This window comes from Primulina eburnea, chromosome 11, assembly GCF_022965805.1.
Source record: "Primulina eburnea isolate SZY01 chromosome 11, ASM2296580v1, whole genome shotgun sequence".
Lineage (NCBI taxonomy): Eukaryota > Viridiplantae > Streptophyta > Magnoliopsida > Lamiales > Gesneriaceae > Primulina > Primulina eburnea.
In genome coordinates this window covers 35,668,786-35,694,851 of record NC_133111.1, presented here as the reverse complement: position 1 = coordinate 35,694,851, position 26,066 = coordinate 35,668,786, and the positions used below count along the sequence as shown (strand labels likewise).

The window sequence follows — 26,066 nt, the reverse complement described above, 5'->3', positions numbered from 1 at the left end:
CTAGACATTTGAGTATTGATAGTGGGTTTTGGGAAGGAAGGCGCAACATAATTTCCCTTTAGAACTTTGCAATCCTCAGTATTATGATAGCCTAATTTGTGAAGCGCACAAAATCCTGTCTTCTCTGGCCGAGCCAGTTGATGATCCGGAGCTAAATCCCTACTACACTCCTGCACCTCCCTCTCTCGGGCAATCTTCAGAGGCACATGATGAGAGAAATGCCCTGGATTGCCCCTCTTCTGTCCTCTCTCCTCGGGTTTGGATACCCGGTCTCCCCTTTCTTTCCTCACTGCTTCCCTCTTCTGTTTCTGGGCTTCCTCCATATTTATGTACTTCTCTGCCCGGGATAACAGATCCTCAAAATCCCCGGGCACTTTTTTGGTTAGCGATTTAAAGAATTCACCCTCTCTCAGACCCTGGGTGAAGGCAGTAGTCTTGGTCTCGGTGGCACAAGATGGGACGTCTAGAGCCACTCTGTTGAACCTTTTGATGTAAGCCCGCAAACTCTCCTCGGGACTCTGCTTCACCTCAAAAAGACTAAAAGCAGTCTTTTTGTACTTCTTGCTGCTACTGAAATGGTGTAAAAACACCCTCTGGAAATCCTGAAAGGAGTTAATACTCTGGGATGCCAGGCCTTCGAACCACCTCTGAGCTGAATCCACCAACGTCGTTAGGAATACTTTACACTTAATTCGGTCAGTGTAGCAATGCAACATGGCCGTATTTTCAAATCTGGCCAAGTGTTCCTCTGGGTCAGCGTTGCCATCATAATCTTTTACTTTGGCGGACTTGAAATTCCCGGGAAGAGGTTCCCGGACTATGATGTCTGCGAACGGACATCCTCTCAAGATTGTTCGGGCAACGCTTCGTTCTTCCAACTGTCCTTCGAGGACCTTCATCTTCTGCCGTAAATTTGACAATTCCTCTGCCATGGTAGGAGATTTGGATCCGGCGCTAGACTCCTCATCTTCCCCTGTTACTTCCTTTTCCCTCCTCTCCTGTTCTTGCTCCTCTTCATGTCCTTGTTTATCACCCTGTTTATCACCGGGTGGTGTAACAGGTCGAGAGACCTCCTTTCCAGCTGCATATAATGCGACGGCATCAGCCATCATTCTTTTTAACTCCTCAGGGGTCAGGGTAATGTTTGGCCCAGTATTATTGACATTGGCTTGTCTCGAAGTCTGTCCCCCATCCCCCTGGGCATGAGGATCACCCTGATCGGTTCTTCTTGTACGAGCCATATCAACGTCTTGAATTCAGTATATTTCCCACAGACGGCGCCAATGATGCGATCCAGGCGAAATAGATGAGCAGGGTCGGGTGCTCCACCGGATCGAATCAAGTATTTGTAGTGTTGTTTAGGAAAATGAACAAGGTATATGGCTTCAATCTTGACCTGCAAACAAGAAGATGAACTCGCGAATGGGCGCCGGAGGGGTGTCCGACGTGACCACTCCGATGATTAAATCAGCAGGCAAAGAAGAAATTAAGCAATATATATGCGAATATATGTGAACAATACTTTTTTAGTTCAAAGAGTCTCTCCTTTAAATGAATTTAATACCTGCTATTTATAGGGGAGGAATGAGTAGTTTCCTCGATTTCCGTGACATCTACTAAGTCGGTTTACCTTCCTAGTTTCTGATGACTTCTCGGACACTCCAAGCCCAAGTTGCTCTGGCAGATTAGATGGCATGTAATGATTATACTCAAGTGTGGCTCACTTGTCGAGGTAACGCTATTTTCGAGGTTGCCAAAGTGGATATGCAACTGGGAAACACTACCCGGTCAGGGGAGAAGCACCCGACCAACTCTATGAGAGCCCGGGTAAATAATAAAGAATTGCGTACAACACCAATCCATCCGGGAAGAGGAGTTATACCATCCGGGAAGAGGAGTTATACCCGGATACTCCTGAAATCGACCCTGACTATGACCCGGATCCTACTAGGGGTATCAATGACATTAACATAGATTTGAAATTTTAGTGTAATACGAACTATGAGTCATTCACGTTGTTAATACATTTTGTGCGAAAATTATGTTGTGAATTGTTTTTTTTGAAAAAAAAAAAAATTTTTGTGAGAGACATCTGACGAATCATCTTTGTGAGAGAGGAATGATCTGACTCGTGAAAAATATTAATTTTTATATCCAAAAATATTATCACTGCAAAATTTAATTTTTGCTAATTTATGTTATAAAAAAATATCGTGTAACATATACTGATTTAAATGAAAATATTTAATTTTTATATAAAAAAATATTAATTTTCACCGTACATATTGTCTATGTCGACATAGTATTGAATCTGTTATTTTAAGATTAGGCCAAATATATATTTTCTCATGTTGCAGCACATGCATGTCATAAATTGTTTTTTGTTTGATTGGTTCCAGGAAGGTCATGGGAGTCCAAGCTTCGGCTACAGCATATAAACAATTAGAAAGATGCAAGAGTCTAAGGCCCAATTTTAACAGCTGAATGCCCAAAAACAAGAATATATATTTCTATTTTCTACTTTTGAAATGTTCGTACTCATTGTTTTTACCAACTATTTGATTGAAATATGGTAAGATTGAAAGTAAATTTAAAGTAGTGAATAATTTTATTTCAAAAAAATATTTTGCTTGGATTAGCAATGCTGAAATTTTGTTCTTTTTAGTTGAGTTCTCAATAAGTCAATTAGTATGAATTATGCGAAAGTAGGCTTCGTGAGGCTGGTTGATCAAATGAATTATAAAGAAATCCGGTTGTGGTTTGTTGAATAGTAGTAAGATAAGTGGACTAAAAATGGGTTTTTATTAAAAATAATTTAATTTTTAAAATTAATTTCAAAAATACTTTAAAAAAAAAACGTTTGCAAAACTACCTCAATCCGCGCTTACGAAGCGCGGACGCTGCTCACGTGGCGCAGCGTCCGTGCTTCGTAAGCGCTGATGCTGCAAACGTGGAGCAGCGTTCGTGCTTACGAAGCACGGATGGTGCTTGCGACGGAATTTAGCGACGGACTATATATAGACTCGTCGCTAAAATTGAATCAGCGACGGTTCTGAAACACCGTCGCTAAATATGAATCGGCGACGGTTACCTTTGCGACGGATAAAACCGTCGCTAAGTTTAGAGTTCGAAATTTCTTACGTGGCACGCTAATAATATTATTAACAGCACTGCAAAAAACCATTTTTGCTGTGGTGAAGACATTGAAAAAAAAAACAGACAAAAATTAATCCCGAAATAAGTTTTTTCAGGAACTTCTACTATTCAACCTGGTTTTTTCAGTGAGTCGGGGATGATTGTCTAGGCTGATATATTGAATACAAAATATCGCGATATAACAGTAAAATCTTATGATATAATAGTAAAATCTCGTGATATAATAATTATAAATATCGTTCTAACAATATATTGGTGGTACATTTAATATTATTCATAAAAAAATAGACTATAATTTATAAGTCAGCAGGATTTTCACACTCCGTCTTTGTCGAAAATCCTGCTGCCTAAACAAACCAAAGTCAGTCATCTCTGACTCACTGAAAAAACCAGGTTGAATAGTAGAAGTTAGGGGTGGGAAAAAATACCGAAATACCGAAATATCGTGCCGAAAAAAATACCGAACTTACCGAAAAATCGGGATACCGAAAATTTCGGATTTTCGTTATCGGTATCGGTACGAAATATTTTTTTTCGGTATTTCGGTATATACGGAAATACCGAAAATAATTTTTTATTATTATTATTTTTAAATTTAAGTTCGGTATACCGAAAAAATGTCTGTATAGTGAAAATTTTTTCGGTATACCGGCATTTTTTCGGTATTTTGACAAAATTTTCGGTGTCGGTACGGTACCGGTATGAACTTTTTTCATACTGAAAATTCGATATACCGCAGTATCGGTATCGGTATGGAAAAATTCTATACCGATATTTTCGGTACAGTATACGGTACCGTAGTACGATATACCCCGTACCGTACCAACCCCTAATAAAAGTATCTGAAAAAACTTATTTCGTGATTAATTTTTGTCTGTTTTTTTCAATATCTTCACTACAACAAAAATGGTTTTTCGCAGTGCGCACATTGCATGCTGGCTGTAAGGTCAATGACGCTACACGGAGCGACGGTTTTGAAACCGTCGCAAAGGCAACCGTTGCCGATTCATATTTAGCGACGGTGTTTTAGAACCGTCGCTGATTCAATTTTAGCGACGGGTCTATATATAGTCCGTCGCTAAATTCCGTCGCAAGCACCATCCGTGCTTCGTAAGCACGGATGCTGCTCCACGTTTGTAGCGTCCGCGCTTACGAAGCACGGACGCTGCGCCACGTGAGCAGCGTCCGCGCTTCGTAAGCGCGGATTGAGGTAGTTTTGCAAACGTTTTTTTTTTAAGTATTTTTGAAATTAATTTTAAAAATTAAATTATTTTTAATAAAAACCCACTAAAAATTGAATAAGCACAAAGTTTTTCTGGATGTTCGGAGATTTTAATACTCATACATCGCTCATTCTTCCTCAGGAAAGTTTGCACTAAAAGACTTTGATAATTACAAGCAGTTTGAAATCACCAATTTCAGTAGGACATAATAATGCCCAATTGAAACTTTTAGTAAACTTCAATCTAAACACTTTAAGCAGTATTACTTCTTACTCTCAATTACGCATATTACACGAAGAAATTATAAGCACAAATTTGATAATCAAAATGGTCAGATAATGATTTATCAGCGTGTGCTGGCTATTTCAGCTTAGCTCACAGAAAACTTCTTCATAAAAGATTTGTTGATTCTCGATAATTCAGATATAGACGATGTAACTATGTAATCGTCGGAACTTGTTCAACTAATTTATTTATAGTTTAATTTTGCAACGGTAATATTTTCAAAATAATATATATGTTTCCAAATACAATTGTCGTTGTTGTCATGCATTGTCCTTTATGACATGTTCTGGTAGTACACCGAAACCTGACATCATGTTAAGATTCAGTGACTGTTGGTACATAAAGATTTATCCGCTATTTCAGCTAGACTCTGATATTTAATCACTGATTATACTGGCTATTCAGAGAATGTATGATTTGGACTAACTAATCGACTGGATAGACTGTCAGTTAAGCTTCATCAGTCAACCTTGAATCAGTTTAGCTATCAGTATAATTCTTATGTTTTATCAGTCCGACTTTGTAATCCGTTAAGCTTATTAGAAAATTTCTTCTCATGAAAATTCAGTTTTCTTCCTTGAATTCAGGTCGGTTAAGCTCTATAATTATCTGTTGGATCAACAACAATGTTCGATCACTAAATTTAAAATGTGTCAAACAAAATATTACCTCTTAATTCTTATATCTAACTTTTTATTCCATAACAACTGTTCTTCTGTTTTTACTATTAAATACCAATGACGCATGGCGTTCCTATCAATTACTTTAATATAAATTTAAGATTATTACATAATTACTTTGAGCTTTTTTCGCAAGAGAATAATTGAACAACCAAAATTTTCGAGTTTAGATTTCGGAGTTCCATTAATTTAATCCTTTACTAATGGTTATCAATTCAATCAAGTTACACCCATTTGAACTTCACAACATGCCATATTTTGATAATATTTTGTGTCATTTTTTATTATAAAAATATTATTTTTTAATTCAGATTATAAATAAATATTATATAATATATGTTGAATTAAGTAAAAAATATTATTTTAATGTCGAATGTTTTATTTTACGCTAAAAAATAGAATGAGTCGATCCGACTTATTGAATAACGATACAATGTATAAGACAGTGACAGTGAAAGTGAAAGTAATGGCATTGGTTTTTTTTTTTAAATTAATGAAAAAAAAAAATTCAAAAAAAATATTAAAAAAAATTTACATAAATACTTTAATCCACGCTTACAAAGCGCGGACGCTCGTCCACAACTCCACATAGATATATTATTATTTAATATTATTTATTATTATTTTATTATTATTATTTAATATTATTTATTATTATATTACTATTTATTATTTATTATTATTTTGTGATTGTACGTAAGTTTATTATTATTATTATTTTAAATAATTAATTTAATTTGGATATATTATTATTATTAGTAGTTATTACAATTTTTAATTATTAATTTAATTCGAATGAAAAATATAAAATATAAATATTTATAATATATGTGAATTATTAAATATTTTATATTATTTGGTTGAGTGATTGAAAAATTAGACATATTAGATGATTGAAATAAAACGTACATAAAATCAATATTTTTAAAATATGAAAGGATTGAAAAAATATTTATTTGTCCATTTTAAAATTATGAGATGATTAAAAATATGAGAGATGTGAGAGAATTGAAAATTATTTTTTATTTTTAAATTATTATTTCAAGAAAACATACATAAAATCAAGGCAAAAGCTTGTGTGAGACGGTCTCACGGGTCATATTTATGAGACAAGTCTCTTATTTGGATTATCCACGGAAAAGTATAATTTTTTATGGCAAAAACTTGTGTGAGACGGTCTCACGGGTCGTATTTGTGAGACGGATCTTTTATTTGGGTCAACCATAAAAAAGTATTACTTTTTATGCTAAGAATATTACTTTTTGTTGTGAATATGGATAGGGTTGACCCGTCTCACAGATTATGATCCGTGAGACAATCTCAAATGAGACCCACTCATTTTTTATTGTGAATACGGGTAGGGTTGACCCTTCTCACAGATTAAGATCCGTGAGACGGTCTCACATGAGACTCACTCTAAAATCAACTGGTCAAAAGGATATTTTAGGAAGACCCATTTTGAATTCTCTCAAAATTATATAAACACATATTTCATAAAAAAAAATCATTGTAAAACATAAAATTATATATAATCGGTTTATTATTATTAATAGATTTATTAAATAAATCAATCTATAAAAATGATAAAGCCAAAAGTGAAGGAAGCAAGCAAGTATTAATAATTACTTGTATAATATATTAATATTGTATTTTTATGTTATGATTAATATTTTATTTTAATATTGTGATTGAAATTCAATTAAATAATAGTTTAAATAGAAAATAAACAATGTAAATTTAAGAATAAAATGAAAATATTGTAATTCAATGTAAGTTTTATCGATAATATATACTAAAACTAAACATCTTATTGGTGTAATGATGAAAGACTACAATTTTTATTCTCCTTAATTTTCTCCCTTCAATCCTCTCATATCTCTAATTTCTTCAATAACCAAACCAAATAATACAAAATATTTAATAATTAACATATATTATAAATATTTATATATTTTTTTCATTTGAATTAAATTAATTATAAAAATAATAATAATAATAATAATAATAATAATATATTTATAAATATACTTTCAAGTCGTTTGAGTTTTTATTTTGCGATTGACATTAAATTAATAATAATAACTTAAATAAAAAATAAACAATATAAATTTAATAATAGAATGAAAATATTATAATGCAGCGTAAGTTTCATCGATACTATATGCTAAAGTTAAACTTCTTATTGGTATATTGATGAAAGACTACTATTTTTCTTATCCTTAATTTTCTCCCTTCAATCCACTTATATCTTTTTAATTTTTTCTTTTCCATCCTCTCATATCTCTAATTTTTCAATCATCCAATTAAATAATACAAAATATTTAATAATTAACATATATTATAAATATTTATATTTTTTATTCGAATTAAATTAATTATTAAAATTATAATAAATAATAAAAATAATAAACTGACTATCATCACAAAATAATAATAAATAATAATATAATAAAATAATAATAAATAATATTAAATAATAATATATCTACGTGGACGAGAAAGTACTGACGCTCGTCCACGTAAGGAGGACGTTAGACACCTAGAGAGTCTATGTTTTGTAAACGCAGATTAAAGTATATATGCAAATTTTTTTAAAAAAAATTATTTTTGAATTTTTTTTTACATTAATTTTTAAAAAAACCCAATGGCATCTGAAAAAAATTTAATTGACCATAGATTGTGAGTGGGACAGAAGAGTATTTCTTCGAATAAAATAAAATATAAGGGCCGAATTCCGTAATCACTAATCACAATCAAAGTAGTACAAAACAAGTCCCCCATTGACCGAGTCAACGCTCCGACAGATCGGACGCGAGCCTGGAGGCGATGGCCGAGTGGTACATAGCATCGTGGAAACTGGATGTCTCAATCGTCTTCCTACGTAGCTCCCTCGCCTTCTCCGCTGTGAACCTCCCCCTCAAGCCCTTCTCCTTCTCGTTGGAGCTCCCATTGTTGATGTAGTCGGGCTGTGTGGACCATCCGAAGATCGTCGTCCACCACTTGTTGGACGGATTCGAATTAGGATTCGGGTCGGGTTTGAAGGAGCATATGATCGGAGATCGAATTGGGGAAAATGTGGTCGCCATTGTTGTTGATTTCCTCTTTTGGTCACTCCACTGAGAAGAAGCAGACGGGGGGTTAAATGGGGTTTTTTTTTGGGGGGTGGGGGGATAAGATTGTACACGTGGCAAATCAGTATTTAATTAAATTAATTAATTATTATTATTATTATTAAATAACATACGTTTGTGTTCCTGTGGGCGGTGGAATTCGAGCAGATAGGGTATTTTTGGGAAGTGGTAATACGTTATTTTAAACTTATCTTTATTTAATTGATAATAATAAGGTAATAAGCTTTTTCATTTAAAATTTTTAACCAATTCCAAAATGTACATCAAATACTTATACCGAGATTTCGATAATAAATCGAGATGATTATAATAATAAAAAAATATATTTTTCGATTAAAAAATTTAAAAATAAATTTGAAATTATATTAATACATATTTGTTACTGCATCTGCATAAATTAAAAAATTTGATGGATTTAAAATTGATTACAACTTAAATGCAAAACTGAGCATAAAGACACGGGACATCCCAAAATCATGGAATATTTCATGCTACCCCTGCATGTAGGCAGTGTCTGCAGGGTGCATCCAAGGCCCAGAATTTTTTCTGGTCCATATTTTTTTTTAAAATATTTCCCTCCCATGAAATGAAATCCTGGCCCTTGATATAGTGTGAGGCACTGCATCGAATCAACCCAAAATCATGCTAATATTAACCTTATTAGGAATGGAACTATGATTTGCAAACTTAAAGTAACATCCAACTTCTAATTTACTTTCATCCAAATAATTAGAGTTGTAAATTTGAGTTGGTCTGTCACACTATACAATTTAATTGAGTTGAGTTGAAAATTTTCAACCTATTTAAAAAATGGCCTAGATGGGCAACCCATGCGGATCGTGCCCATCTGGACCTAGACGGCCTGGTAGAAAAATAAAAAAAAAAATTGTTTTATATTATAGATTTATGATGATATATGTATATTTTTTTAATGAAAGTTGTGATTTTTTTTGGTATTAATCACTTCGTATAAGATACAGACGTGTGAAATCAGTGACGATAAATTTTATTGGTATTTTTATAAATAAAAAATTATTTATATATGAAATTTTTAAATAATTATAATGATTTTTTTTTTCCTTTTTTTAGGCCGATCTGCCTAACCCGCAACCCACCTTACGTTATGGATTTCTAACCAGTGGAGAGGCGGTCCAGCCTGCTTCATCAAATGACGGATTTTTGGTAGGCCGGCCCGGCCATAAAATTGACCGTTTTGACAACTGTACTCTGAAACACCAAAATGTAGTGATAGATTACTTTTGGGACATACTTGTATGATGAAATGAAGTATGGCAAGAATAGAATCAAAATGTAGTGATAGATCTATTTCATACCTCTTATTATTATTTTTGAATTAATTATTAATAATATTCTATTGATTAGTGTAGTTGTTTTTACAATTACTATGGTTACTATGATTACTACTATTAAATGGCAATTATTTTCATTATTATTTTATTTATTTATATATTAAAAGGTTAGAGAATGATGAATAAACTCTTAAAATATTTTGCAAAACTTGATCTACAAAACCTCGTTCTTGAAATGTCAAAAAATACACCGAGCATCGAGAAATTGTATTGAATTTAATTCCAATCCGAGCGAAATACTCGACATAACCCTCTAAAAATCAATTAAATATTTTGTAAATGGTTTGAAAAGAATCCAAGTTTAATATATAAAAATGATTTGGTTGAAACATTTTATCAAACACTTTGTATGCACTATTTTTGGCATTTCAAATAACACATAAAACTATTCGACAATACATCTCAAAACAACAAGTAAATACGATAAATAAAAATGTATAAATTTGTTTATGAATATTCGAAAATTAACAAATCTTTTGTCACGCCTTCTATCACTTAGGAATGTATTTACTAGAAAACTTTGATTAGTACAAACCTTTGTATAAACCAACTTAAACTTCGATTGTATGTAGCCATTCTCCCAATACGCTTAATGTTTAACGTCTTTTATGTTAAGACTACAAATACAATCTTTTACATTTTTGTGTAAAGATCACTCAATCATTCTATGAAATACTTCTCTTTTGTGAGTGATCTCTCTTCAAATAATGTATTCTTCAATACTTGAATATGGAATAATGTTTTACAAACTTTATTTTGGATGATTTATCTTTGAAAACTTAGTCCTCGTTTTGTTCCACACATCTCATTTTTTTGGGCTTGCTCTCATTCTACATTTTTTTCCTTGTAGAATCTGCATATGCTTTTAATCATCGTCAAAAAGCTTATTATTTGATTTTCAAGTATTATATTAATGACCTTCAAGAATGACATGAATGTTTAAAACACGAATCAATGTTTGGAAATGTTGTGTATTGTCTCGACATTAAAAAAATAATATTTGAGTTGATGTTCACATCTTAATATCGGGTTGGTTTTTATTCCAATTGCTGCTAGAATGTCTAGTTGGTCCAAATGGGGATGTCTAGCCGGTCCAGATAGATATCTAGTTGTACCAAGTCGAGCCAGCCTCTTCTATTGATTATAACTTTTAATTCGTCGATTTTAGTGCAAAGTGATCAACGTAAAAGTTGTATCAATTTCTCATAGATTTCCATAAAATCAAGAATCGCTCAATTTTGATATAATCAAAATACCAGATTATATGTAGTTGGTGATTGTCCGACTGATACAAGTTTTCCTGGACAATTCTCTCGATTATTGCTCTTGATTCATAAATTTCTGAGGAAAGTGATGAACATGAAAGTTGTAAATTTTTGTCTTAGCTTTTCAACAAATCAAGAATCACTCAATTTCAAATCCGATTTGATCATCGACTTTGGGAGAAAATTTGTAGATCATATAATACTAAGCTTATAATTTTAGATGTTTGTGGCTCACATATACTTTTAGGACATGCTTGATATGATGAAATAAAATATGATAGGAATATAATGGATTTTGGAATGACATAAAAATATAATGATAGATCTATTTTGTTCCTATAATTATTTTTTTAAAAAAAATGAGAAATGAACAATTATTTTTAATAGCCAAATCATATTATAATTTAATTATTTAAATTAAAAATATTTGTTTTTACTATTATCATCATTATTATTTATCATAATTATAATTTTTATTAAATAATAATAATTGTTAATATTTTATTTGGTAATAACACTGTTATACTTTTATTAGGTTTATTATTATATATTAATTATTATTGTTCTATTTATTTTTACTATAAAATTATTATTCTTTTATAAATAATAATATTATTAATATTATATATATTATTTAATTTTGTTTTCATTAATCTTGAATTAATTATTAATAATATTCTATTTATTAGTATTGTTGTTTTTATCATTATTATGGTTATTATGATGATGATTATTATTATTAAATGGCAATCACTTTCATTATTATTTTATTTATTTATATATTGTACTTATATTTATTATATTTAATTATTATGATTTTTTTATTGTAATTATAAAATTGTTTATAATTAAAATTATAAATTTTTATTAATTATTACATTTATTAAAAAATAAGTGATAAATATTTATTATCTAAAGATTTCAAAATATAAAATGAAACACATACACATATCTATACTATATTATTATGTGTGAGACTTTTAAAGTAACTACTTTAGATGACATTAAAATATTTAGTTACATAATTACCCTTCTTACCATATTAAAAATCTCCTTAAAATACTCCATATTTTACATAGAAAAAAATTTAAACAAAACTTTCCTTTTAATCGAACAATTCTTTTAAATTGAAAATAATTTTGTGTTAATTATTTAGATTTATTTGATCAAATTAAAAATAATAGTAACACATGCAACGTATGTGCAGCTTTTACTATTATATATATATGTTGGGTTAATGACATGAGTAACCCAACCAAGAAAGTAGGAGTAGACATTCCCATTATTGGAATTACTGAGTGTTCAAATTCAAAAAAGGCTATATACCAAGCAAAATAATGAAATGATCTAGAAATATATATATTGGAAAAAACTTGGTTGAAACGTTGGTTTATAAAGTTGAAGCTATGAAGCAGATCTTCAATATTAGACAAAAACACAAGTTATGTTACAGTAATTAAAATGTATGAAATTTTGCCCAAAAAAAGAAACAAAAACTCATCTATACCAAAGGAGAAAGACGAAAATCACGAAAAATGAGGGGTGGAGGTATATATAAGCAAATAGAGGCTTTTTTTTTTTTTTTTGGAAAAAAGACGTACCAAATTTACTTTTTAAATTTTTATCAAGTCGAACTCCAATTTCATAAACACAACGAACGATCTTAAACAAATTTTTTATCAAGTCAAGCTCCGAATAACTACGACATACCACAAAAACACGTGGAATCAAAAAGTGCAATGTGGTCTGCAATTTGCAATTTCGATTAAATATTAATTTAATTAATAATGTGATATGTTGATACAAAGTATAATTACTAATTTTCTACACGAAAACTTGACTTGTCTTAAAAACATTAATAAAAATATTGACTTTAAAAAAATCTTTTAATAAAAGAATCGATTTTAATTGTACGCATTAGACACTAAATATTTATTTTTTTTTTGACAAAAAACTTGTAATCTTTATTGATGATGATCCCGCATTACAAGTTGATCCACCCATAGGGGAGAATTCCCAGGCACCCATTCGAATGGTGCAGGGGAAGAAATTGCAAATTTAGATAAAAAATGAGCCACCTCATTGGCTGATCTCCTAACATGCAATAGTGTAGCATTAGTAAAATCAAGACACGAACATCGTATCTCTTGAGCACAAGACCCGACGTAACTCAAATCACTTGTTGGTGACGTGACTGCTTGCACGGCCAGAAGTGAGTCAGAGCAGATACAAATATCATGGAATCCTTTCTCTTTGGCAAGACGTAAGCAATTCTCCCATGACGACTGTGTCTGGTTTAGGAATAGCAAGTCCAAACGCGGTCACCATAGTACCATCATTGCCTCGGATCACTCCACCCAGCCCACAAACGTTGGCTGCTGTATTGAAGCTCGCATCCACGTCAATTCTTACTGTTCCTTCTAGCGGGGGTTGCCATGTCTCCTGCGAGGTAGTCGCTGAATGGTGTTGGTTAATTGAGAGGTCTCGGACTGCCGCTCGATAGTCTTCCAGCAAGACTGAAGCATTAGTACGAGGCGGTTGTAGCTCTTGTTTCTCCTGATCATGTAAGAACGTACACCTGACACTCTATATCAGCCATGCTTGACACATAAATTCCTCACAGTCAGCCTTACTCAAGTGATTCATCACCCAGAAACATATGTCTTGTATAGCACTGCACCCAGTCCGCTTCAAGTTTGTCCAGACGGGGTTCCCTCTCCAGAAACCTCTCACCATCGGGCAGGATATAATTGCATGGCTAGTGGAATCCTCTTGATTCATGCAAAGTGGGCACCACCCGGAGACTGGCACATGATGCCTCCTCAGATTTTGTTCGGCAGGGATGATGTTATGAAAAACCCTCCACCAAAAAACACGAATCTTCGGGGGAATAGACAAGGACCAAATAAATCTCCACCAGCTTTCCATAGTCGAGGCATCCGATTGGTGTTCAGGAGGGTTGTGAAGGCCAATCTCGATTCTATACCCGCTTTTCACATAATAGTGTCCTTTTGGTTCAAATTTCCAGTATCTCGTGTTTTCCTGGCCAAGTCGTGAGAGTGAAATTGTGAGGATCCCATTCGCTATGCAGCTTGGGCATGTATTGCTTATGATAGTTGTATTCCACTGGTGGTTATTAATCCAAGCACTTACACATGACCCTTCCGGTAAACTTATTCCATGTGATTCAAGAGTGGAGCTGATTGAGGGTATCCATTTTTCCCGCAAGATATCAATAGTAGACCCATCCCCAATTCTCCAAATTATACTATTTTTAATAGTATAATGGCTAGACTTTTTTTTTCAAGTAAATCTTTAATGCATGTAATTAATACAAAAGTAAAGCAATCTAAATAATAACATAAAAACTCACAACTCAAGTACTTCATGATGTTGAATCCTTCTATTAACAAAATACATCAGATACTACTCATGTTGCTCGATTCAAATCAAAGCTCTAGTCAAACTTGATCCAGCCAATTTAGACTCTTCCAGCCCTAGACTCATGATTTTTTTTTTTGTAGGACTACAAATTAGAAATTTTGCTTAAAATAAAGTATAAAATGCCGAGATGTTTCGGAAATATACTCATGGTGTCTGCTCTATCAAAGGAGCACTTTTCTTCTGTTAGTGACAGATTTTGACGCCTGAAAACACCCGGGAACATGAGAAATATTCATAGTGAAAAAAAACAATGCTTGAACATGCATCGGAGTACAAGTCCGTCGTTCAACGTTCAGTAGCCAAATAAGAGGAGGCACTCTACTTCCAGAGCTTCCTCAAGGACATGTTTTTGTCAGTTTCCTTCTTCATGACCTTCGCAACAGCCATTTCAAAGTCTTCTTGAGTAACATGAACCCTCCTCTCTCTCAGAGCAAACATACCAGCTTCTGTGCATACGGCCTGCCAATGTAACAGATTCTTAGGTAATGTTTGTTCATCTTTAAGGGTTAAAAATTCTGTCCTAAATGTAGTTGAAAATATAAATGTAGTTGAATATTTTCAACTCGTTTGTGCATTTCTAAATGTGATCACTATTTTATGTTAAAAAAATTTCGTTGCCACTACCACTGATTTTCTATTATCTTATATTCTAGCAAAACATACTATATTGTTCAGTTTCAAACTACTACATAGTGTCTAGAAAACTATATACCCCGGCACATCAATATCCGCAGGAGCAAGTGTATCATTCCTAAAACATAAGCAACATACTTTAAATTCCCCAATTCATTTCCCAAATATACATTTTCAGGAAACATGTCTACTAATACCACAAAGATGACCATACGTATCCTTACAGAACTTTTATCACAAAATACATACGAGAAGAAAGGACTTTCCGTACACGGAAAGGGTAACTTCTCATTATAAGTTTTAAAACAAGCATACGGGAGATCCATGAGAACTATAAGACCAAACAATACATTTAAGCCAATGCTTTAATCAAAGAAGCACACAGACGCCCAATTTCTCATCCATAGAAGCCAAAACATTAGAGAATATATTTATTGCAACATGGTGTATATTGTACACATGTTTCAGACTTCTTTTACTTGGTATAGCAAATACACGTCATATTCTAGTCGAGAAATACTAAGACGACACTAAGCCAAGAATTTGCAATTATACGACCCAATTGTGTAACAAAAAATAGCATGACCCAAGACTTCTATGTTGTTAGGGAAATTGAAGATAAAAACTATATTATAAGGAATTGATGACTTCAAGGGCATTGAATATATTAAGATTAATTTTCTAAAAATGTCGGCACACCTTGAGTTCTGCACCAGATGCGCCGTTCATTTTCTCAGCAATCTTCTTCAGATCAATTCCACGCATCATGTTCATTTTCCTCGAATGTATCTTCAATATGTCAAATCGGGACTGGAAAAGAAATCAAGTTAGCCGTGTGGAAGTCATATGGGATAGGCGGCAATGTACCAGAACTTAATTGTACCAATAAAAACAAAATAGCCAGTTGAAAGAAACCCGAAATGTACGGTATAAAGTATAAACAAAGTATATGATGTTAACCACTGACAACTGAACAGAAGATTTCTAGGAATAATTGCTGAATTCAAACAACATACATCCTCATTCGGATTTGGGAACTCTATTTTTCTATCAATTCTTCCAGGCCGAAGTAGAGCTTGGTCCAGAATGTCGATTCTATTAGTAGCCATCAGTACCTGCATAAATCAACCATAGATAAAATATCATTCACAACTCCTGTTATAATGTAGCTATATCAAATTCACAATAATTTTATAGAGTGTCAAAAAAGAAAAACAACAGCAGGAGGATAAGTATTCAACTGAAACACACTTGGACATACTTTTATCTTATTAGATGCTTCGAAACCATCAAGCTGGTTGAGTAGCTCCAGCATAGTCCTCTGAACTTCACTATCCCCATTGCCGCTTCCAGATTCCATGCGAGCAGATCCTATGCTATCAATTTCATCCATGAAGATAATAGATGGAGCATGCTCTCTGTCAAAAATTAAAATAACTAGGGATATGTTAGAGGAAAAATTCATAAATATTGTCTATGTATCCACTATATCAATGAAAAACGTAGACATTGTTGACTTCTTAAGGAAATTAAGAAGAATGTTAGCAGATTAATCATATACAAATGATGCTCTCCATGTTGAACAAACCTGGCCATCACAAAAAGCTCTCTCACCATCCTAGAGCCTTCTCCAATATACTTTTGTACTAATTCTGAGCCTGAGACTCGGATAAAAGTGCAGTCGGTATGATGAGCCACTGCCCTTGCCAGAAGCGTTTTACCAGTGCCAGGAGGTCCATATAGCAAGACTCCCTTGAGCAAATGAAGGAGATAAAAAGATTAATAAATGCTTAAAACTTTTGCAAGAACTGTAAACCAATTGCTAATGGTACCTTAGGCTGAGCAATTCCCAGACTCTCAAACAATTCAGGATGTTTGATAGGGAGTTCAATCACCTATACAAATAAAAGAGGAAGGGGATGAAAACAACTTAAATAATCAGATGCAACATCACCTTAAGCAATAGTTCTCAACTGCAGAAATTACTAAGAGTACCAGCTCTCACTTGAAAAGACCTTATTTCAGCCTTGGGAATGTGAGTAAACATACTCGGTTTGATTCTACCTTTTGAGTTTAGATAAATACTAAAAGAATTAACAAACAAAAATGCAAAGATGAGAATCTTGCTTCCTTCAAACACAAATAAGGTTTTGCATATGCTACAAGTAACCATCAAGCTTCAACCTCTCACCCAAACCAAAATTTTATTTTCATTCCTATTAAAGGAATGATCAACCATGAAGTACTTCCTCCAGAATGAATAAAAACTAAGATGATAAACAAACTTATCAAAATATTCTTAATGCGTATCGATCATTTACACTTCACTTTAAAAAGGTTTCCTGATTGTATTCTATGGACCAACAAAATCAATTTCTAAAAAAGAAAAAAAATAGAAAAACAGTGAAATGTCAATAGAAATAAAGTGGTCGAAATCAAATATTGGACTCATGTGCCTCCTAAAAAAGAGAGAAACACTTAAAAATAACTCGAATCAAACATAAAAATGCAATTCCTCAATCAGAAGTTTAGAAAGAGAATTATTTTACTGACAATAACATATCTGTAACATGATACTTTCAATATAAATCAACAGAAAAAAGAGAATTTGAAGAAAACCTCCTTTATCTCTTTAATTTGCTGGTCAAGACCACCAATCATGTCATAAGTGGAGTCCGGAACTTTCTCTACTTTCATGAGGTTCACCAATGGATCAACTTTACTTGGAAGAATCAAGTGGAGCACATAGCTATCATTTCGTAAAGCAACCCTTGTTGACGGTGTGATCTTAGTGATATCAATGTTCTTGTCAATGTCAACAACATACTTCCCCTCAGGATGGACCTGAGAAAAAAAAACCAAAAGCGTCAATTATTAATGTAAATCTGGCAGAATTAAAAGTAAAATCATCTTCACAAATTTATAATATAACTGTGACGTAGCATAAACCCGGGGTTAAGACAAAAATTCTATAACTTTGAAACAAAGCTAGATGGTCCTCTTTCTACCCTCGCTAAAGTATAAAAATAACTGCTTATCCTCTTTCAATTTCATTTATGTTTCTGTCAGATTTCAATGGCCACTTTCCCAACCTGAAGACCTGAGTATGTATTAACGATTACATTTTGTGAACTGATTTGTCGACTTCAAGTCACTCAGCGAGAGAGAAATATTGGAAGGATTATGTTAAAATAAATTGTAACGCCCCAGATTCGACGACTGTCCTCACTGTATCAAGACGGATCTTTCCAACGTGCTTATGTCCTCACTCACACGCACCCTAGGAAACTTTCCAGGAGGTCACCCATCCCAAAATTACCCCAAGTCAAGCACGCTTAACTTTGGAGTTCTTATGTGATGAGCTACCGAAAAGAAGATGCACCTCATGATATGATTAGTACAAATCAATTGGACATTGGATAAAATTAGAATCGGGGAACATAAGATCGGAAAGAGTGAAAGCTACTGCAAAGCCCCAACCCATGATTTATAGAATGCAGTTAACAGACAAAAAACCACAAACCTTGACAAGAACCTTTGATTTCCCCATGACTTTGACCACTTCACCAACATAAGATCCAGGTTCTTGAAGGAGCTGCAACTCTTCCTTTAGTGATCTCACTAAACACAAAAGATGTTTTTATTTAGAATATCTTCAGCACCACAAATTATCCATGACATACTTTTTGTGCGTAAACAATTGTTTTCTCCAATAATCTTGAGTCACCTTTGCCATGCTAATTTAAATTGATTCCACTCCTTCAATCCCCATTAATCAAGACATAAGAGAAATAGGGTACCATGCTACCAATTCGCAAGTATAAGTATATTGTTTCCTCAAAAAGTTGACACATACAGGCAAAAAGTAATGCAGAAACGGCTTCTGTCAACAGATGGTGAATCTCACCATATAACATCGAGGACCTATACCAGTACTTCTTGAATTAATGAGTTATAGCATCATGCTAAAATCTCCCTATCGTTCCATGCGACACCAACAACCTGACTTCAAAATTCCAATTTTCTACAAACTACTACTGCATCAAACACTCGCCCACATTCTCATATAAAACATCCGTAGCCAAAGAAACTCTACACATTCATCTGGAATCAATTTTACTATTATAACTTTAAGTATCATAATAATGAAATTATACCGTAAATTCAATCAATCCCATAAAGTAAAATAAAGGTATAAGAAAATCCTAGGTCTGAGACAGAAATGATACGAAATAACAAATCCTCGTTAAATTCACAAAAGAAGACCTCGGGCATTAAGGTCGTTGCGCTGCGCTTCGAGACGCTGGAGATCGTGGTCTTTCTGACGAACCAGAAGCTGCATATCCTGTATACGTTGCTGATAGTATTGCCGGAGCCCCTCACCGCCGCCAGACACTGTACCAGCTTGCTGGTGATGCTGCTTCGATTTCTCCGCCGTTCGAGTCTCTATCGCCGCCGTCGCCATTCTCTATGATCAAAGAGTAGATGCAGATTCTTTACGCAACGATATTTTCTCTCTCGGACCGTCACCGCTTATGGTGTGTTTTCCGTCATTAAAATTTAAGTAAATTAATTACTTTTTAAATTAATATTTTTTCTTGGACTGGCTCCCATTTCGAGCCATGAGTATGCTCGAGTAGCTTAATATATTTATATTTATTATATTATGTTTAAAAATCATTTTAAAAAAAAATTTGAAATCGAGTTTTTCAAGTTCGACCTCAATTATCGAATTGAGCTTGAAAATTATTACTTGAGTCGAGTTCAAATTCGAGTGGTTAAAATTTTTTTAGTCAACTTCAACTAATATGTTATTCCAGTTCAACTCAGATCGAGTACACTAAACCCATTATAATAAATTAAACATTCTAATAAATTAATAAGATAATACCTTTTTAAAATAGTTTTATATAAAATTATAATTTATCATAAATTAATAATTTTTTAAATTACAAATATTATCATAACAATTTAATAAATAAGATTTTATTGTTTTTGTTTTTTCTAAAACTTGTAACTAAAATGATTGAAAAGAAAGAAGAAATATAAATATATTGTTGTTTTTGTTTATATAATTAATTTTATTTCTTTAGTCAAATATAATAAATATATTTAATTATTAAAAATAATTAATATCAACACTTATTTTATAAATATATATATATATCATGAATTTTTTAGATATATTAATTCAAAGAATACGGAGTAGGTCTCCTGTGAGACGGTATCACGAATTTTTATCTGTGAGACGGGTCAACCCTACCGATATTCACAATAAGAAGTAATACTCTTAGCATAAAAAGTAATATTTTTTCATGGATCACCCAAATAAAAAATCCGTCTCACAAAATACGACCCATAAAACCGTCTCATACAAGTTTTGCTAAGAATATGACACCAGTGAAACAAAACGAAAATGTAATTAAATTTCTGTTATTTGAAAAAAAAAATTATTAAAAATAATAAATTAGTCCGATTAAGTAATTACTCTCTAAATTAATAAAAATTAATGGTTTCAATACTATATTAATAAATAAGCGTCATATTAAAATAAGAAGGATGAAAAAAAAACAACGATAAATTTATTTATATATTTTTATTATGAAATATTGGTGTCCGATTTCATTTTTCCTAAAAAAATTGGTAATAAATTTTTCGAGGAGGTCACAATTTGATAGTTTATTTATGATTTTCAACTTTCATTATAACGAATTTTCTTGATTTACTGAAATGTTAAATATAATCATAATAAATCCATAAACAAAGGTGGAGCAAGAAAATTTTCAGTATATAAACTACGGCATGCCGCCGTCGCTTGTTGCGCGTAGCCCTATTAATGCCGATGGAGTTTCTGTAATTTCTTGATTTTTTTTTCTCATTATTCTAGCAATTTAATTAGTGATTTGAATCTGTTTTAGGGTTTGGAGGTGACGATCTGTGGAGAATTGCTAGCGATCGTACTCACCCGGAGATTGGGGTTCCCCACTGCCGCCAATATACCTTAGATACTAGATATATGTCGGAGGTGTAGAATTTTATTGCTTTTACCTACTCATTCTTGTGTTCATACCGGAAAGGGTAAAAGTTTTATTGTCTTTTTGAGAAATCAAATCAAGACTATTTTTTTTGCGGGCAATTGGTCGATTTTTTTGTGTCAATTGTCCAATTCTAAGAATTATGTTGGTTCCCTGAAATTGGGATTGGGGATTTAGGTTTTCTCTGCTGTGGAGAGAAAAAAAGGTTTTTTTTGGAGGGTTGTTTACTGAGCTGGTGAATAATGGATAAGAAGAAGGTTGTGGCTCCACTGGTTTGCCACGGTCATTCTCGGCCCGTGGTCGATGTGTTCTATAGCCCAGTCACACCTGATGGTTTCTTCCTTGTCAGTGCTAGCAAGGGTAAGCTGAAATCATCATTCTTTTTTGGCTTAATGTGACCTATAATTATGGTTTAAGTCTTAAAGTGTCCGAGGTCGGTTCCACAACATGTTCGAGCTTCAAATAAGTAATACAATGGGTTTGAGCTCTCCTCTCGGTCCTCCTGGGTTTACGATCTAGATTGGTGATTTCATTAAGAGTCCATGCAGCGAAAGGGCTTATGTTTCATGGCATTTCTATTTACATTTTGGTTTGTTATTTGTTCTTTAATAGGAATAGAAAATGGGGCTATTGTCGTTAAACTTAGAAATTGTTACAGCATTTCCCTTTGCTCCTGTTGCTTCTGTTTCTGGTTTAAGACTTGTAATTCACGAACCATTATTTTATCGATGGATTTGATTATTGTAGAGCGCTATCCCGACATTTGTAACTATGACCTAAGTGATCACATTTTGTAATGGATCAATCCCTTGTATTATATTTCACAACTTGAGTGTTGAGTCCACCCTCCGCTTTTATGCGTGAGAAGAGGATTTGGCATTTTTAGGATCGAGTTAACTAGATATCATGCATTGTCTGGTTGGAATTGATGCAGTTGAAATAATGCTTGCATAAAAAATCACCTCTAGATATTTTTGGTTCATTTCAATGTGAATATGAAGTGTGCAAGGATGGTATTTGACATACTATAATGTTAATGTCTGCTTCTTCTCAGATGCCACTCCCATGTTGAGAAACGGGGAGACTGGAGATTGGATTGGAACTTTTCAAGGTCATAAAGGTGCAGTGTGGAGTTGTTGCTTGGATAAACATGCTCTACGGGCTGCCTCAGCATCGGCTGATTTTTCTGCGTACGTGGTGAACCCACTCGTCCTTATAGGCAAATATACAAACATTGATCAGGAAATTTTCTGTTGTCGAAGAATCATATATTGCATTAATTTGCTGCATCTTTGTTGAGTTGTTTAATCTTGTAAACTGAACATATCAAGTAGAAGCTTATCCAAAATGTTAGCTTTGTTGGGTCGTGGATGAACTCTGTCTTTATATTTTTGTACCGATTGCTTGCAGGAAACTGTGGGATGCATTAACTGGTGATGAATTGCATTCATTTGAACACAAACACATAGTGCGTTCATGTGCCTTCTCAGAGGTACACCAAATATATTAACCTAACATCATGTGGATATTTTTAATATTTATTCATATCCGTCTAAGGAATTTGGTGCAAAATCTGTCCCATTTGTCTACTGGCTTGATTGCTGCTCTGTTTGTAGCGAATTTGTTTGATGCAGCTCAAAGTGTGATATATGGATGTCACCAATGTAGAATTTCAAATTGCAGGATACCCACTTTCTGCTAACTGGAGGAATGGAAAAAGCTCTTCGTATATTTGATTTAAATCGGCCTGATGCACCGCCAAGGGAAATTGAGAAGTCTCCTGGTTCTGTCCGTGCGGTTACTTGGCTTCATAGTGATCAATCGATCTTAAGTTCCTGTACCGATGTTGGAGGGGTGAGGTGTGTAGACATCCCCTTATTTTTTTTATCATTCTATTCACAGTAAGCTTTTCGTTGTGTCTGAATTTGTCTCCGGTACAACTCCATTGAAGTCTTCCATTTTGACATATCCATTTGACCTAGTTGTTATCTTCTTATTGTCCCCAGGTTATGGGATGTGAGAACTGGTACTATTGTTCGAACACTTGAGACCAAGTCCTCGGTAACTAGTGCTGAAGTGAGCCAAGATGGCCGCTATATAACAACTGCCGATGGGTCAACAGTCAAGTTTTGGGATGCAAATCAGTGCGTCAATATATCTAATCATCAAATAGATGAAGAATGCTATTTCTCAGTGTTTTTGTTAACAATGGTCTGCATTTTTCCTTTATCAGCTATGGATTAGTAAAGAGTTACGACATGCCCTGCATTGTGGAATCTGCTTCATTGGAGCCGCGGTATGGTAATAAATTCATTGCTGGCGGAGAAGACATGTGGATTCATGTTTTTGATTTTCACACGGGAGCAGAAGTTGGTAAGTTCTGTACTTAATCGTTATCAACGCTTTCAATGAAAACGAGAGTGCATTTGGAAATGCATATTTGATGTTCTAAAATTATATTCTTTAGGGATGTGCCGCTTTTCATGTAGTAATTAATTATTATAACAATATGGCATCAAGATATCCACCTGTCATATTAATCCCTCAATGTCCATTGATATACACATCACAATCGACACAAAACATTGCATTGATTGTTTCATGTTTTTACTTTTAAATATGTTGATCATGTGCAGGATGCAACAAGGGGCACCATGGTCCAGTCCACTGTGTGCGGTTCTCTCCGGGAGGTGAATCTTATGCTTCAGGATCCGAAGACGGGACTATTAGAATATGGCAGATGAGCCCTCTAGCGGAACTAGAGACTCTGGCTGTAGATGGACCAGCCGATGAGGTTATTCACCAGTTTCAGAATGTGCACATTGCTGGAGACGAGACTACAGAGACAGGTGGAAAGGCGATACAAGCTAACTAGTTTGTGTTGCGTGTGAGTGTGTGTTGTTTGTATGTCTCTTGCTTTGGTGGTTTGCCTGATTGCAAGGGTGGATTTAGGTGTTCGTATCTTAACATTTTAAAAATATAAATTAGCCCTTTGTGTTTTGAAAGCTTTTTCACCATCTTTTCGTTTTTTCTCTTAATAATAAAGAAAGAAATCGTGCCAAATATGACGAGATACGTGCCAGAGCATGTTGCAATTCTGAAGTCTAAACCAGATATGTTATTCTATTAAATCACTGTAATAAACACACGATACTATATATTTCCAATCGAAATTTTATAACATTATTTGAAAAATATATTACAAACGACAATAATCGACCTTTTCCTACAACAAGAGGAAGTCTTGGATAAAATATAGTTCCATTTTAGAGCGTTCAAATGAGTTGTTCAAACTGAGATCGAGCTTTAGTTCTAATGGTCTCATTTTATTTTCTCATTGTAATGACTCAGGTTCGATTATTGTCATTGGTCAAAAAAAAAAAAGAGTTGTCCCAACTATCATGAATATGAAAGCAAAGCTAAAATATTATGAATGTATACAATAATAAATAATCAAATATCATTATCAAATAAATCATATGAGATTTCAGTGTCAACAATTATATTTTGAATAGAAAAACCATATAATTCAAACAATATAAATAACATAAAACTTAATTATAAATTATAAAAAATAAAAATTTTAAATGTTGAAAACACATGAAACACGAGTCGCAAATTCCCAAATGCATAGTCTAAAAGTATCTTAATGAAACAATTCATAAAATTTTAACGAAAGATTAAATAAATTATTTTGAAGTAAATTACAAGCCAACCCGCTTCCCAAATGAATCCCTGAAATCATAAGACAACCCGCCCATTTTATTCTCCACCTTTTCTTTATGAAGAAAAGTCCAGAATTATAAACACTATTTTAGTTTTATAACAAAACGATAAGTAGATTAAAAGTTTTGGCATCATCTTGATCGTCCCTATTTGTGTAATTTATATACCGTTTAGTTCGTAGTATGATACAAATAATATAGAGATAAATAATATTTTTTATTAATAAAATACAGAAAAATGATAGTTAATATAATGTTTGATTTGGTTCATTAAATTTGAGATAATGTGATAATATCCTTTTATCCTTTTGAAAATATTAATAAAATACTTATAATATTATTTATTGAGTGGGTCTCATGTGAGACCGTCTCACATATACTAATCTGTGAGACGAGTCAATCCTACTCATATCCACAACAAAAAGTAATACTCTTAGCATAAAAAATTATACTTTTCATAGATAACCCAAATAAGAGATCCGTCTCACAAATTCGACCCGTGAGACCGTCTCACACAAGTTTTTGCCCTATTTATTAGAGTGAGTCTCATGTGAGACCGTCTCACGGATCCTAATCTGTGAGACGAGTCAACTCTACTCATATTCACAATAAAAAGTAATACTCTTGGCATAAAAAATAATATTTTTTCATGGATAACCCAAATAAGATACCCGTCTCACAAATACGACCCGTGAGACCGTCTCATACAAGTTTTTGCCTATTTATTAAGGGTAATATTGTAACTTCAATTCATTGATTTGATTGGTGTAAGATAAATGATTGATACATGGATAAATAATACAATGCATCAAACATGATATTGGATTGGATAAAAATAAGGATAAATATATGGATAGATAATATTGCAAACCAAATGGTACCTAAAAGTTTAGTACCAAAAAATGGTGGTAATCTACATATCGAAGTATTTTTACTAGAACTTGCTTGATGTTTTAGAGTTTATATTCTTGTTTCGATATACTTTAGTATTAAAAGAATATCTTGTTTTCAATGATTTTTTCCACTTTTTGTGGTATATAATACTACAAAATATTCTGTCAAAAAAAAATACTACATAATGTCATATTTATATATTGTTTTTTGGATTTCTCTAAGTTC

General features: G+C 33.1%; 2 protein-coding genes across 4 annotated transcripts; one reads left to right on the top strand and one right to left on the bottom strand.

The window, feature by feature from the left end:
- Positions 1 to 14,474: 14,474 nt before the first annotated feature.
- Positions 14,475 to 19,768, bottom strand: LOC140805293 (26S proteasome regulatory subunit 8 homolog A). The gene is made up of 9 exons (XM_073161549.1): positions 19,454 to 19,768; positions 18,711 to 18,808; positions 17,807 to 18,031; positions 17,020 to 17,082; positions 16,776 to 16,939; positions 16,449 to 16,605; positions 16,204 to 16,302; positions 15,887 to 15,997; positions 14,475 to 15,013 (listed from the first exon to the last, which is right to left on the bottom strand). Exons 1-9 carry the CDS (start codon positions 19,650 to 19,652, stop codon positions 14,873 to 14,875), a joined length of 1,257 nt encoding a protein of 418 aa, XP_073017650.1. The 5' UTR covers positions 19,653 to 19,768; the 3' UTR covers positions 14,475 to 14,872.
- Positions 19,769 to 20,942: 1,174 nt separating this feature from the next.
- Positions 20,943 to 24,232, top strand: LOC140805291 (uncharacterized). Of its 3 annotated transcripts, none has more exons than XM_073161548.1 (8): positions 20,943 to 21,212; positions 21,400 to 21,582; positions 22,277 to 22,412; positions 22,633 to 22,714; positions 22,906 to 23,081; positions 23,229 to 23,366; positions 23,456 to 23,595; positions 23,859 to 24,232. In XM_073161548.1, the coding sequence occupies exons 2-8, from the start codon at positions 21,465 to 21,467 to the stop codon at positions 24,095 to 24,097; spliced, it is 1,029 nt and encodes a 342-aa protein (XP_073017649.1). In that variant the 5' UTR covers positions 20,943 to 21,212; positions 21,400 to 21,464; the 3' UTR covers positions 24,098 to 24,232. The 3 variants fall into 3 exon arrangements, with proteins under 3 accessions (XP_073017649.1, XP_073017648.1, XP_073017647.1); XM_073161547.1 differs by having other exon boundaries at positions 20,943 to 21,265; XM_073161546.1 differs by having other exon boundaries at positions 20,943 to 21,582.
- The last annotated feature ends 1,834 nt before the right edge of the window (positions 24,233 to 26,066 follow it).

Excerpts from the sequence above, each read along its gene's own strand:
- LOC140805291 (XM_073161548.1), top strand. The coding sequence starts at position 21,465 with ATGGATAAGAAGAAGGTTGTGGCTCCACTGGTTTGCCACGGTCATTCT. Across the intron at positions 21,583-22,276 it reads CCTTGTCAGTGCTAGCAAGG|ATGCCACTCCCATGTTGAGA; the intron begins GTAAGCTGAAAT and ends GCTTCTTCTCAG. Across the intron at positions 22,715-22,905 it reads GTTCATGTGCCTTCTCAGAG|GATACCCACTTTCTGCTAAC; the intron begins GTACACCAAATA and ends TTCAAATTGCAG.
- LOC140805293 (XM_073161549.1), bottom strand. The coding sequence starts at position 19,652 with ATGGCGACGGCGGCGATAGAGACTCGAACGGCGGAGAAATCGAAGCAG. Across the intron at positions 15,998-16,203 it reads TCCCAAATCCGAATGAGGAT|TCCCGATTTGACATATTGAA; the intron begins GTATGTTGTTTG and ends TTTCTTTTCCAG. Across the intron at positions 15,014-15,886 it reads CATCTGGTGCAGAACTCAAG|GCCGTATGCACAGAAGCTGG; the intron begins GTGTGCCGACAT and ends TTACATTGGCAG.